The 14,888-nt window shown below is 40.2% G+C and overlaps 1 protein-coding gene across 4 annotated transcripts in view; it reads right to left on the bottom strand.

Annotated features, from left to right (window-relative positions):
• USP22 (ubiquitin specific peptidase 22) overlaps positions 1-14,888 on the bottom strand; it is a 98,673-nt gene that overhangs the window by 55,854 nt on the left and 27,931 nt on the right. For all 4 annotated transcript variants that reach the window (XM_082772332.1, XM_082772333.1, XM_082772331.1 and 1 more), the window contains exon 2: positions 4,989-5,121. In XM_082772332.1, the coding sequence (XP_082628458.1) occupies positions 4,989-5,121 (133 nt within the window). The remainder of the gene's footprint in view (positions 1-4,988; positions 5,122-14,888) is intronic.

The raw sequence follows: 14,888 nt of genomic DNA, 5'->3' as shown, positions 1-14,888 counted from the left end.
CCATCGTGCAGAATTAACATTACTGTCAATGCTTTACCAACTCAGATGGAAATTAAGTATTTTTTACTGTCATGTCTTAACATAAAATTGTTCTGTTTCTACATATTCAATTCTAAGAGGCAGCTACACATTAGCAGCAGTGACAGGATTTTTTTTTTCCTTTGACCAACTTCAAGTATAGAAACCAGTTTTTTGTTGTTTCGTTTGAATCAGATGAACATTTTTAGTTGTTTTCTGAGGAAAGCGGAAATTTTCTGAATTCTACAAACAAACACCCTCACCTTACTCTACGAGCATTACTACTGCGCTCACCCATCCAGTTCCTCTCACCACAAACAGACTTATAGGAGCATATACTTAGAAAAACCAGTTCCTCAACAAACAGTTTGTGATCTAATAAATAATGAATGCACTCTAAGAGGACTCATTTTGAAAAGGACTATGTTTGCCAGTCTTCTTAGAAACCAAATGGTATGTCAGTTTTCCAGCTTTTTCTTATTCAGTCTTTTAACCAACAAACCCCTGTCCTTCTGGTTCACTTATCTCTAACAGGGCTTCAGAGTAGACCAAGACTTCAACCAAAAAATATATTAGGTGCCATTCTAAGATACTACTAAACGTGTCAAGAGAGTATCTGAAACAGATACAAGCATAGTAAGGAAATGCAAGAGTTGACTCCTACCAAGGAGTAGGTCTACAGAGCTTTGACACTGTAAGTGAACTGATTAACTCAGAGTATCTGTAACGTAGATCTTCCTTAGCCTCACCAGTTATTTTTCTTGCACACATGCATGTCTGCATTCATATATAAAAATAAAAGCATGTGGGGCAAAACTGCCAAGCAAAGTCACAAATATTCCATTCTGAAAAATGAGCAACTTTGTTTTCTCATACGATAAACCTCCCTAAAAAGTTTTAGATATTATGTAAAGGAAACAAACTATTCACCCACAGAGAATATTAAAACCTAAACCGAAAAACTACGTAACAGCAACATAGCTCTGACACAGAACAGGAAAAATCCAAGTAGCCTCAAGGCTTTGAGGTCCCAGAAAGTCTGGCCTTATATACCACTTTCTAAAAGTTTTCACATCTGTGTAGAAATTGCATGTTGCTTAAACAATTCCCATCCTAGTGGAAGTATCAACCTACCACGGTGAGCCTGTGCAATGCAGAAGGTTTAAAAAAAAGGTTAAAAAATCCATATAGCTGGATTTTACCTCGCCTACCCACCACCCATATCCACAATTCAAGGAATGTATTCAAGTAAGTACAGTATTATTAACAGGCAAGCAGATGCAAGAGCACAGGTATCACTGTAAGGTCATGATGCAAGTGTCTAATTTGTATTGCTCAGGGAAGCAGAGATAACAAGGGATGTATTTTAAGAACACTCCAGACTGCGATCCTGAAGGCTCCTGAAACATATAGCAGTTAGCTGCAAAAACATCACTTCCAGTGCTCAGACAGCTGTTACAGCTGAAATCTATGATATTTCTTAGAACCCTGATTAAGTGTGCAACTCCTGCTAGTCTCCATGGAGACTGATGTTGGCTCAGCAAAAAGTCACCAAGTGTTTTAAAATAATTCCTGTTCGTTTTGAAATTTCTAAGCACTTAACCCATTTCTGCCTATCGGATGTTATTTCCCCAACGAAAATTGCAGCAGTAAATGCAACCAAAAATACTAGCAAAACTACACATTTTTACAGCTCATTTCACATGCAGCTGGAAGTTAAACACCAAAACATACATTAAAAAAAAAAAAAAGAAACCTCCAAAAGCAGAAATCAAGCAGTCAGTTGTACTATCTTCACATTGTATGCGTGTGAGCACTGAGTACTTTCCATTTAACTGCAAACAAATACTTCTTTGGAATGATATTAGATGATACTCTGCGTCAACTTTGCCCCTTTTTATCTAAAGGCTGTGTATCTTTTGGTAAGTACCTTCTCTTACGCACTTCTGCAGTTATTTTCATGGTGTGACACAATTAAGTCTTGAAGCAAGAGTGCATCCTCAAAGCACCTACCTCCTCTGTCCAGTTTCTGCTTTTCCTATATTCCAAGGAAACCCAAGACATTTCACTATAACAGACACCAGCGAATTCTAACTTGCACAAAAATGAGCATGGAAAAATTTAGGCTTCCCAAATACGTAGCTCACAACACATACAATTAAAAGGCTCTTTTAAAGGAGCTGTCCTTAAATACAGCAAGCTTGAAGGTAAAAATATTACAGTGTTTACGCAGTATCCATAGATAAATAGCCAAATACTTTCTAATGGTCTTAATTTAGCACTGTATTTTTTTAAACCCTAAGCCTGTCCATAAGCTTAAAGTGGCACAAAGTGGTCTTTTTTATATATATATATATATTACCAGAAAAAATTAGATTTTTTTTTTCACTAGAGTAAAATCCTTAGAGTTTTATTAATTTCTACTTCTGCATTGGTAAAGATTCCCAAGCAACCTAACCAAAAGAACTGACCTTAAAAGCTCTTTGGAGATTATACCCTGTAAAAAGTGATTAAAAATATCATATAGGTTTTTTGGTTGCCTTTTTTTTGTGCGTCCTGGAATATGACTTCATTGGCCTACTTCTGTTTCCAGCATTTCTAAACCAAACAACACCCCACTTCCAAAACCTCAACCTTTCTATTACGGTGAGCAACACGTTGCCACTGAGCCATCATGCAAAGAAAAAAAATTCAAAGAAGGGCTGAGGTTGGAAGGGACCTCCGGAGGTTACCTTGTCTCATCACCCTGCTCCATCAGGGCCACCTAGAGCACGTTGCCCAGGACTACATCCACATCTCCAGATGTGGCCTTATCAGTGCTCACTGATGTCAGGTATCTTCTCATAGCAGCACATTTCATTTTTCTTCTTATGGTTCTTATTTACAGCACAGCTATCTGGGCTTCAGTTTATACTGAATATTGATGCCCACTTTGACACTAAGAATTATGACCATGTCACTCTCTAAAAGGCCAGCAATTTCATAAGCATCACGGATATTCAGTACTATTTTTACAGTATTCTATTTTTCAGAGAGTTTAGAAACTTAAGCTACACAACTACGAAGTCTACATTTTTCTTTCTTGACACATGAAGGAAGAAAGTATAACAGTTTGCTGGTTTAAGTCATCTTTTCCATAAACAGTAAACTTACATACCAGTTTCTTAAGCGCAGCATTACACAGCACTACGGCCTTATAGTGCACCTTTGTCTTCAAGGAAAATAAAGACTGTTCCATCAGCGCTTACAGTAAGTGAAATGAGAAGGTAGCCCCAACAGTAAAGAGAAAATTTATTCCAGGAAAGAATGTCTTTTTTCCTGTATCATTGTATCAAGAACGTATCTTCCTTCATTCAATGAAAAACTGTGTTGTATAGCAAGCAAATTTGGATTCAACTGTAGTTCTGATTTTTCATGATCTTATTTCCCCCCTCAATAAATATTTCATTAAATATGTTCTCTGTACTGCACACTACTTTCTTCTTTCAAGACCAATGCTTTCTTCTGGTTTCTTCCTTCAAACCAGTGCTTGCTTCTGGTTTTGTTGTGGCTTTAAGTAGCAAGCTAAGCAACATGAAATCCCAAGGTCTAGCATCCTCATTTTCCTTACATAAGCTAATAAACGTTTGTCACAAATAGGTCATGGTCATTTGACATTCAGAACCAATTCAGTCCCATTGAAACCAACCTTGATGACTTCATCCTCCAAATAAAGTAAAAAAAAAAAAAAAAAAGAAAGAAAAAAAAAGAAAAATAACTTTTTAAATTATTATTATTTTGGGCTAATTGTTGTTCAGGATATCACTGTGTCATAGTAACAAGCACAACATGGAAGTAAGTACAAGGAAAACCTCAAAACCCAGAAAATTTGCAAAGCTGACCTGATCTTGGAAAAGGGCTAGGAAAATGTTTTGGATAATGTATGGACTCGTATGAAATATCAGGTGTTCATTTGTCCCTATAATTCTTTAGTGCTACTGTTCATGGGAAGGGGTTACATACACAACTGCAACACAAACTTGAAATGCCTGATTACAGTTATTCAAAAAAAAAAGTTTTGATGCAGAGTTGTTCCATGAAGTTTGGCTACTATAGACTTAAACGTGGTAAACAGAATTCAATTTTTTTGGAAATAAGTATAACTAATTTAATAAGGAGAGAAGAAAAGGATACTTTCCCTCCCTGCAAGTGGCTAGGGAGGGCAGAATCACAGTGAATACTGTTCTTGTAAATTCTGTAATATTAGAGCATCAAGACAAAACAAAACAGAGTTTTAAGCTGTAAGAAATAAGTAACTTATCCAAAAGCAAGGGTGAATTGCTTTGGCTTTGAACATTACATAGTACCAAGGTTGACAGAAGGGAAGAACTGCTTAGCATTTTAACTGATGTTTCTGAGGCAGTTGAGGGAAAGGTGCTCTCTATGAGGAACACCTTCTTATTTCATTTTTCTTATTACTTCAGTTATTAACCCCGAGAAGCCAATATAGAAAACAAGTTTTAAAAGTTTAATTAATTCTCATTCTTGTAATACAAATGATTTTTCCCCCCTTAGTAAGAACAACCACCATATACCGAAATAAAAATATTACCTCCTTTAAATAAAGTTCACGGAAATAAATGCTCTAGTTTAGTCACTAAAATAACCATTTTTCAAACTTAGAAAAAAGTCGGCTTTATCTACACACATTTTTGTTATTTTTCCCATATATAATGTTAATTTGAAAATACTAAGATAAAAAATGAATTACTGCTGTTTAGTAAGTTGTAGACAAAAAGCTTATCAGTAATACAATGCAAATTTAAGCACCAGGTTTAAAATAATGCCACTCATCAACCCAGAACACAAAAAATTGATCTTCCTGTCTAATGAGCTTGCTACAAGAACACACCACCTTACTGGCCTGGAATTGGAGAGGCTAACACAGTGAGCTACAAAGCAATGGTGAGTACATCAGGATGACAGCTTACCTAAATTGTGTCGCTTTGTCTTCGCGTGCTCGTGAATATGTTTCTTTGTAAAACAGCCAAAGAAGACACAGTAGAGGCAAGAGTGGAGTCTATTCAGGTGGGCACCACACATATGACAAATGCACGACTTTGCCTGAAACAGAGAAAGATACACACTATAAGAACAACAGAAATTATATATATGTACAAGTCCAACTAAGTGGATGTAGATCAAACCACTGCTTTCTCTTTTACTCAATGCCTTTTCAATGTTGCAGGCGAGCAGGGGAAACAGAAGTTTGCCTCCATGTGACAAAACCACCATTTAGATGTATTATCAGAGAACTCTCTTCCATTTACCCAATACATTTCCAAGTCTTGACAGAGAGTAGGTCTCCTCTAAGAGCTGACGACAGCCAAACCATTTACAGCCTATAGTTTAATGAACCCTTTAAGCAGAAGTAAGCAGGCACTGCTACTTATATTGAGACCTGGGAGAGATCTGGATGCATTCTCTCTCGGTCCTTTGGGAAAAGGTTCTTCCCCAAGAGGGTGGTCAGGCACTAAACAGGCTCCCCAGGGCAGTGGTCGTGGCCCTGAACATGCCAGAGTTCAAGAGGTGTTTGGATGCTTATCTCAGACACGGGGTTTGTTTTTTAGGTGGCCCTGTGTGGAGCCAGAAGTTGGACTTGATGATCCAGAAACATGGTTTAGTGGGTAATATTGGTGGTAGAGGGATAGGACCAGATGATCTTGAAGGTCTTTTCCAACCTTAATGATTCTTTGATTCTATCCCTGTGGGTCCCTTCCAACTGGGGTTATTCTATGACTTTCTTTCTCTGCCAGGAAATCCTGCCAGATTCATTCATTATGTTTCCTTATACCAGTCCATGAAAGAGAGGTGCAACTGCAAATTCATTCCAGGTGGGGAGTCACAGAAGTCGCTGTTACCACTCTCACAGACTGGATTTGATTCAAGTTTGGCAAGTGAAGAGCTGACTATTCCCAAGAGATGCAAAATGGGAAAGTATGAGATAAGTTACCATGATTCATTCGTTGAAATAAGCATATAAACCTGATATGAGAGTTTATAGTCCTAAGACAACGATACTTTTTAAGTAGGCTTGCACAAAACAGCCAGAAGATTAAATGGACTTTTTGACTCTCATCGTATTCAAAGCATTCTTTAAGCCAACAACACCCAAAACCTTTTATTGGCATTCAACTCAGGTGCTTCAACAGATCCACCGAAAAATGGCTGTCTAGTCAGAGACTTCAGAGGGCTCGAGAGATAAGCCTTTTGCTCAGTAACACCAAAAAGACTTCAAGTCCAATACCATCTGATCGGAAGATCCAGACATGAAGAATTCCTCACTGCAAATAAATTCACTTTACTCACAGACAACTACTTTCAAAAAAGTTTAAGAGTAACTGGACTTCTGTAGCAGCTCAGAGCTACAAATACCACTTGTAGAGGCATTGATTGCATCTTATTTCATAGACTGATTTGAAAATACCTTTGCTCATCAATGTAGAAGCAGTTTTTCCCCTTTCACATTAAAAAAATAATAAAAATCAGGATTTACTAAAACACTGAGGGCTATGACCTACTAATTAAGGCAGTGAAGTTAATCCAAGACAAGCCCCAAAGTTCTTCAGCGGTGTTTGCCCAGTCTGCCACAACTTAAAATTAGTGCTGAATAAGTGATGCACAATGCTGTTTTCTAGTCTGGCATTTTTCTTTCAGAATATTCATGGCTTTAAAAATAAAACATTTTAAAATAAATTAGGAAAAAAAAAAAAAAACAAAGCAGCTTGCAATATTCTGCATTGTGAATTTTAAGCTTCTACAAATTAAGACTTAAATCCTGAATTTCACATGCCATGCATCCAAAGTTCTCCGAAGTTGTTAGATGAAAATAAATCAGTTGATACAAACTCTACACACCTACAGAAAAATATTTTAAAGTAGCCCCCCCCCCAAAAAAAAAAAACACCACCAGCAGCACAATTTCCATCTTTAGAAAAATACTGCAGAACTGTCAAACTGTTGCCTAACGGTTGCTCTTTGGCTGCAAAAGCTAAATAGGATCAGCCTATCTGTTAAGATTGCTGCTATGACAACAACTCAAGCAACTAGCTATTTTACTTAGCCAGCTAAAAATAAATCTTTTAGCATTAAATGTATTGTAAATAGATGACATAAGTATGTAAAAACTGATCATTTTAGGCAAAAAGACAAAAACTCTTGGGATATTAATTTTCATTTGAATGAAAATTAAAAGAAATGTCAGAATGTGGAAGAACTCGGTAGTGGGTTAAAATAAGTTCAATCATTTGTTTAAAGAAGCTGTTTTTATCTAAATCCTCTATCGGTTCAGTATCGCTCAAGACTCTTTTTCTAAAATTGTAAGAAAACAAGGTTAAAAGACAAGAGTGAGGAAAGAAATCAATATCAAAAACCATAGCGGCTATTCTTAACCAGATTAGCTGTCTCCTTTTCATCTGTATGTGCTTTTAAACAATTTGCTAAGTTACAACAAAGCTGCCACCCTGCCACCCCCCCCCCCAAATAATCCAATTACCGTGTTTCATAATACTCCCACCCCGCTCCCATCTCTTGAGGCTACGCTCTGACTAAGAGGCAACAGAACACTGCAAATGAGTAATCAGAATCGGCCGGACCCACAAAGCCACAAGTCTGCTTTAAAACAAGCCTCGACTTTGCCAGAAAGCGAGCCCCGTCCCGCTCGCGGCCTGCTGCTTTTTGCCCAAAACCTGCCTCTGCTCCTGCTCCGGGTACGGCCCTGCCACCAGAACGCCCCTCACCTCACCCAGAGGTGTAAACCTGAGGTCTTCCCCTTCCTCTACACCCTCTGCCATGACTGCTGGGCTCCAACCTGCCTCTCCTTTACACTCCCGACCCTCAGATATCCCACTCCCCACCCTTAACCCCATTCTCCCTTCCCATCCCTCGCCAGCCTTTCCTCAGGCCACACGGAGCCTCTGTCCGTCTGCTCCCCTTTAGCTCTGCCTCGACTTTCTGATGAACCACATGGGGAGACCAGAAGAGGCCCTGACCACTTTCTGTCCGGTGGAACACTAAAGGCAGGTTTCAAAGTGACAGAAAATTGGAAATAATGGTCCCACACCTGTTAAGCTGTGTACGGGCACCCACGGTAACTAGCACGATTCCTGACAGAACTATAGGAGTTAGCACCGCTACGCAGCCCAATTTCCTCAGCAGTGTTTTTTCCTCTGCTAATCTCCTTTTATTGCTACATAAAACAAGGTTAGCTGACAAGTCCAGACCTCCCAGCCATGGCTCTGTACCTCCTCTGAAGAAGGTTTAACCAGCCTAGCAAATGAGGACGTAAAACCTAGTGCACAAAAGGGAACCGACCATAAAGCACCAGTAAGGCAGGGCAGTATCCAGGATCCACCCCTGGCAGGCTACCTGCTCGTGATATTGTTAACAGCTGTGACACAAAGTGAGTTAAAAAAAAAAAAAAAAAAGCAGCAGGCATTAGTAGGTTAAACGAATGAGACTGCTGACACTTCAAGTCTCTCGAAGTTGTCAGAACAGCTTATGATTAGTTTACCATTCTACCATCCAAACAGTGGTGGAGAAAACGAGCGCATCATCTTCACTCGGGTTTGCCCTGGCAGTTCGTTGTCTGACAGTTTCAGTCCCAAATCTCATTTTCCAGGTCAGCACAGGCTCCCCCTACAGCAAGAAGGTCACGCTGGGCATATGGTGTCAGGTGCTCAAAAACCTACAAACCTGCTTCAGCTTCACATCTCACCGGCCCCTCAAACCAGCAAATAGCAGCTTTGAATGGCAATATGCTATTCCTTCAAAGCCGATTGTGCAGAAAAAATGGAGCCATACAATAGTCCTTAGCCACTGCAAATCATTCTTCCACATTTCCAACTATTCTAGAATTAGCTTTAGAGGCTCCGTTTTTATTTAATTGTACACGAGAAGAAAACATCTTTATTAAGAAGTTTTCCATTAGGGTATTTCAGCAGTCTTGCACTCTTACGCTCACGCCAAATATATCAAAGCACCTTCAGGATAAAGCTGCTTTCAGTTACAAATTTATGAGCCAAAGACCTCCTACCTTTCACAATCTGCAACCCATATTCACCACAAAGGTCCCCAGGAAAAGATGAACTAGGTAACACTTACAAGACAGTGGGAGGCTCGGGAGGTTAAAAGATCATAAGAAAGGTGTTGCCACACTGTACGTGTTCACAACTCAGAAAAGCAGATTCTTAAGATACCCTCAAAGCAGTTAACACATTGCCGATAAACTAGCTATGGAACCCCGCAAGTGTTTTATCATGTACAAGTTCTTCTGCAGGAGCACAAATATTAGGAAAGTAAAATTTTCCCACGATAAACCTACTTTACTTTCCCGAGCTTGTGTAAATCAAGACACAATATTGAGCCACGTCAGAAACAAGAGGAAAGATTATTTCATTTTTTAATATATTATCAGAATTTCCAGCCCCAAACCAAGTCTAATTTTTCAGAAAAGTCTTTAATCTCAGTCCACGCCAATTAAGGGACTTGCTCTGCAGCTCTAAATATGCCTACTCACAGCATATAGGTGTATGTGGGAAATTCTCCCTCCTAGCACAAGTCTGTCACACCATCATCTGCTTCGCCCCCAGAGAGGCACATCTGTTCTGCAACCACGTCACTTTGGCTCAACAAACCGTTCCTGACAAGGTGGTACTTCAACAAAAACAGGTGAACTCCAGTCACCAGGAGATGCTGAGGAGTTCCAGTTGTTGAACTCGAAGTGGATTTCTGTCAGAAATCGGGAAGCCTGTTCCAAAGCCAGCTTTGCTTCCAACACTCCAGCAGCGATTTATTTAGGCAGAATAAGGTGCTATGCCCGACGTACAGAGGCAAAACGTGGCAACACCATGAGATGCCTCAAAGTGGAGTTACCTGTAATTCTCAGTGTTTTCCCTCCGATTTTGTTTCTGTATTTGAATTAGATTTAAAACTAGATATTATGAGATAATCAAAGGAATACATCCATTCAAGTCCCATCCCCTACTCCCAGTGATATTTTCCATATGCTGGGGGAGAGGTGAGTAGGAGAAAAGCGATGGAAGAGCATCAGCTTGCCCAGTACCTTAGTCTAGACCACGGCCAAGCCCCTGCAACCAATTCTTGTCCAAATGTAATGCAGACACAGCAGCACATGAAGCGAAGAGCAGCATGCTTCCCCGAGCCTACTTTCTGAAGAAAAAAGGACAGATAAACCCAAAAGATCATATGACCGACCGCTGCTTCTTCCTGTGCTGAAGACGGAGACCCTGAGGCTACTCAAACAGCAGCGTTGCTTTGGCCATGTGGCAAGACAAAACCAACAGGAGAGCACAGCTGACAAGATTCACTAATCTTCGGAGTACTCTTTGTACCTCAAAAGTAACAAATTCAGGTCAAATTTGCCTTACACTCTTCTATCACTTCTTAGTCCAAATTTACCTCAAGATTTACTGTCTTGCTTTCCTAGTGCAGGCATGCCACCGACCCATCATCCATCAATATGGTGACTGGGGTATTTTGCAAATTTAAATACTTAAAACTTGAAAGCAGAGCTCTTAGATTTCAAGCAGCAAAACCCGCGGACTGATTTCCTCGGGTCTGTGGCACGGCACAGAAATCTCTCCTCCCCGCGCTGACAGGATGATTCAGAGCTGCTCTGAGTAAGCGCACGTTTCTGACACATCAGATTCAAAAAAAAAATCAGCTTGAGTATTGTTCACTCACTTCCTGCAACCAAGTCTTAATCAGGTTATTGTCTGATTAGACTTTTGTTTTTTAAAGAACATTTCATCAATTCTGCACTTTTTTTCCCAGTCCCATTAGGGTCAGGGGGGTCCTAGTAAGGGGCTTACCAGTGCCAGCAAAACCATTTGCTAATTTTGTGAGTTTGACACGTGTTCAGAAAGTCACCTTCAAAAAAAAAAAAAAAGCCAAATACAGGTGACTTCTTAAATTGGGCTATTCCAAACAATTTATTTAGATCTCTTACAGCAGCAGAAAAAGACGGTTAGCTATTTCAGCTCTGTTCCACAGCAAGCATTAAATACAAGGTGTTTGCTCTGTGCCGATGCATTGGCCGGTTCCCTCCTGCCACTGGGTGCTCCACGCAGGACTCCTAGCTCCGACCATCTCAGCACAAGTTGGAGCTCAACAGTGTGGAAAGTGAGAATTCAACATGAAAAAGCCAAAATTAAGAAACATCACTGTTCTCAAGCAGGAGCAAAAATATACCATCAGACCACACCAGCAGTTTGTTGTCCTTATGTAGATTAGCTTAAACCCAAGGCAAGTTCTGACAGAACATACTTCTGCCTAAAAGGGGGGAAAAAAATGAAAGAGGGAAAAAAAATGAAAGAGGGAAAAAGCATTGCTGAACTTGCTGAAAAAAAGATGCTTAAGAGAAGCTGTGGAGACATCTTTTTTTTTTCCTTTTTCTTCCAAATGGATTAAACTTGTGCAAAGTACATTTGCGAAGTACCACTGCTAGAGGAAAATATTTTTTTTTTTCTGCTGTCTTTGCTTTCTGATTTTTTAATTCAAATTCTGAAGGCAGTGTTTTTAATTGCCTTTATTTTCTTTTTTTTTCCCCCTCCTATCTTCATGGAAGACACATTAGCAACCACACAAGGGAGACAAAGTGTTGGAGGCCAGTATCAGAGTATTTTGAATGATGTCCTTAATTAGTATGTTTTGGTCCAAAGGATTTAGAAGTATGCTAATCCTATTCCTTTTTCAGTTGTATTTTTTTGGTCTTGACAAATTATCTCAATTTCCTCATCTGGCAATGCTGAGCCTCTGCTAAGTGTTCTGGGGTACTGTGCTGCCAGGCTGACAAATTTTCTGGAGGCTGGAGGAACAGAATTTTATCCTAATGAACAAGGCAGCCTGAGCTACCTTCTTGGGGAGTGACGACATGTCACAACAGTGTGGCTAACCCACCAGGAACCAGTGCACAGCTGGCCAAATATTTTGACTGGACCAGGATCCCCATCCAGAAAAATCAGAATGGCTCAGTTGCTTCCAGTTCCTGAAGTTTACATCTTCTCAAATGTAAGGTTAACCACAAAAATGACGTTGGAAGCCCATTTGACAGTATGTTGTTGTGGATCTTCGGACCCTCCTGCTCGAAGGGAGGGATGATGATACGAGGTACAATGCTTTCAAGAGCTGAACACCAGAAAAGTGCTGTATATAAGAGTGAATTGTCAGTAAGAAAGCCAGCATACTGACCCAAAGGCATGGGAAGCACACAGGTGAACCCCTCAGGTTCATGAACTGTAAGCAACACGGAGGGGCTGCTCCACAACACGACTGAGAAGAGGCCAGCTATAAAAACATCTTCCAAACAAATCCACTGGAAGCAGAAACACTCCGAGTAAATCTGAAGTAACACTTGGCTGTTCCGCTGAAGGATTAAAAGTCTGGATCAAGTTATCCCAGGAATTTTCACAAAGCCAGTACTATCCCAGTGCCCACGGACTTATGAGTCAGTAGCCAGACCATTCACTTTTCTTCTCCAAACTCTCCGTACAATAGGAATGGATATTAGGGAACGGTTCCAGAGCACAATGACCAGTTGCTGGAATAGCTCATTCACATAACAGTACGATTTCAGCACCAAATTGGCAGGGGGTTACTCCCTAGCACAATTAAGGAAAATATGGGGAATTTTTCTCTAGCCAGCAGGTGGAAACTGGTCCTGTCTAGGATTCAGTCTGCACTGTAAGGTGCAATCCTTAAATAACTTTGAGACCATCAAAATAAATAAAAAAACAAAACATACCCAAGCTAAAAACAAACAAAAAACCCACTTGCAAACAAGTTCCACATAGAAATTTTTAAAAAGCTTCTACATATACTAAATATCAGGTAATACCGGGTTTGTTTGTTCTATTGAACAACTCCACATGCTTCTCTGAATTCTTGTGGGCAGGGCATTAATTTAGAAAAACAAGTTAAAGACCATTTTCAGTGTGCCCCAACACACTACAGCTGCTCTGAAATCAGTAAGAGAACGAAAAAAAAAAAAAGTTATTTCAGAAAAGAACCTTCTTTTCCTCTGCATAAACATGGATTTTGGATTAATATTTATAAAGATCGACCTGTAAGAATCAGGAAAGCCTTCCTGGAAGCGTGCTGCTAGCTTTAAACCACAAAGAACCAGGCCTTGTGCCTAGCTGTCACCTACAAAACTTGATCTAGTAATTCCTAATATTATAAACCATTATACAGCCAGATGCTAGGATTACCCTATCCTAAAGTGACCTTTCCCTATTCCAGAGTGAGCTACTTCAAGGAAGTCATTTTTTTTTCCCCAAGGATTCAGAACAAGAATAATGACTTGCTTTTATGTGGTCCTTCATTCAATTAGATCAAAGCCCAAATGTGGCTCTGCACTGAAAGGCAGGATGGAAAACATCAGTACATTCATCTTGTTTGTCCCCATGAAACAGTTTCCTATTAGTGTCCAAGCAAGTAATTCCTGCAAAATTTCTTTTCAGAAATGAAGACTTCATTTATTTTTAAATAAGGCCTCGGATTCATGCGGAGATGCCAGCTTCTTGACACCACAGCCTCTTCCCCCAGACTTTCAGTATCACTTCAGATGGCTCTGTTGATCCATCTAAATTTACACGGCACCATTCTTTTAAACCGTTTTGTCTTCTATACCGTGTTGCCCCACAAAGAATGATGCTGATCCCACAAAAAATAAAAAAGGGGATACCGCAGGGCACCAGCAAGACCACAAATGAGCACATCAGGAAGCCCTACCCTTCATCCCAGCCAGCAGGCTTCCCAACACGGGCTGCGTTATGCATCTGTCCCCTTCTTACGAGCAGGAATTGTCTTGAACTGCCCTGTTTCGCCTCTATGATTTGCTCCCAATACAGATTTTTCTAACCTGAGAGAGGTGACCTCCCACGGATGCCGACGAGGAGCACTCACATCCTTTGTTCCACTGCCTTGACTCTTGGTGCTGCGTCTCCCAGCAAAGGGCAGCGACACTTGTAGAGCACTGCAGGTATTTATTTGTGCTGTAATCACGCCTCCGCGCTCTGAAACAATTATGCTATGCAGTCAGAGAGTTTTTCCTATTGACTATTTGTGCTATGTTAAGCTCGGAGTGTCTGCACCCTGAAGGGGTTTGCAGTTAAGGCTCCAACACCCTGATATGAAGGAATTGTAGGTATGGATGATGGATTGGATGGATGGATGGCACTCAGAAGAGACAACATGTTAATCTGAATCATCGCTGCACTAAGGCAGGCCCTTAAATGAGAGCAGCGTAGCAGCCAAAGTCTACCTAAGCTCTAAAAACAACGCTTTGATTAAAAGGCTCTTCTCAAGAGAGCAGTGAGTCAGCCTAACGCCGGAGTGCTCTGATGAAATTAAGAATCGTGTCTGAGGGTGAATCAAAGATCTCAGTAGTCATCATTTGACCTATCCGTATAGATTTTTTTCCTGCTCTTCTTACCCTGGATTATGCACCTTGCCAAGGGCTGGACACCGAATCAGATTTTGTTGTGGTGGTGCTGGTTTATGTTTGTGCCTGTTTGTTTGTTTTTTTTTTAATTAACCTTTTCACACACAATTCCATAGCGGGTAGGTATAAGGCTGAAATGAAATTGATGGTAGGAAAAAGAAAAAAAAAAAAAAAGTTGTACAATTTAAAAGCACAGGCCAGAGGAAAAATAGGAGGATACTCCAAAAAGGTAATTCTGGCTTTCCCATATGAAGTCCCAGTCACAGAAAGTGATACTTGGACAAGAAATAGAGCAATTCTCCTACATTCAAACAACTATGCTGAAATAGCTTATTTGCTTCTCCTTTGGTAGGTGCCCTCCCAACCC

This window comes from Aythya marila, assembly GCF_965140915.1.
Source record: "Aythya marila genome assembly, chromosome: 15".
Classification (NCBI taxonomy): Eukaryota; Metazoa; Chordata; class Aves; order Anseriformes; family Anatidae; genus Aythya; species Aythya marila.
The sequence above is the reverse complement of the archived record's forward strand: the minus strand, read 5'-3'. Positions and strand labels throughout refer to the sequence as shown.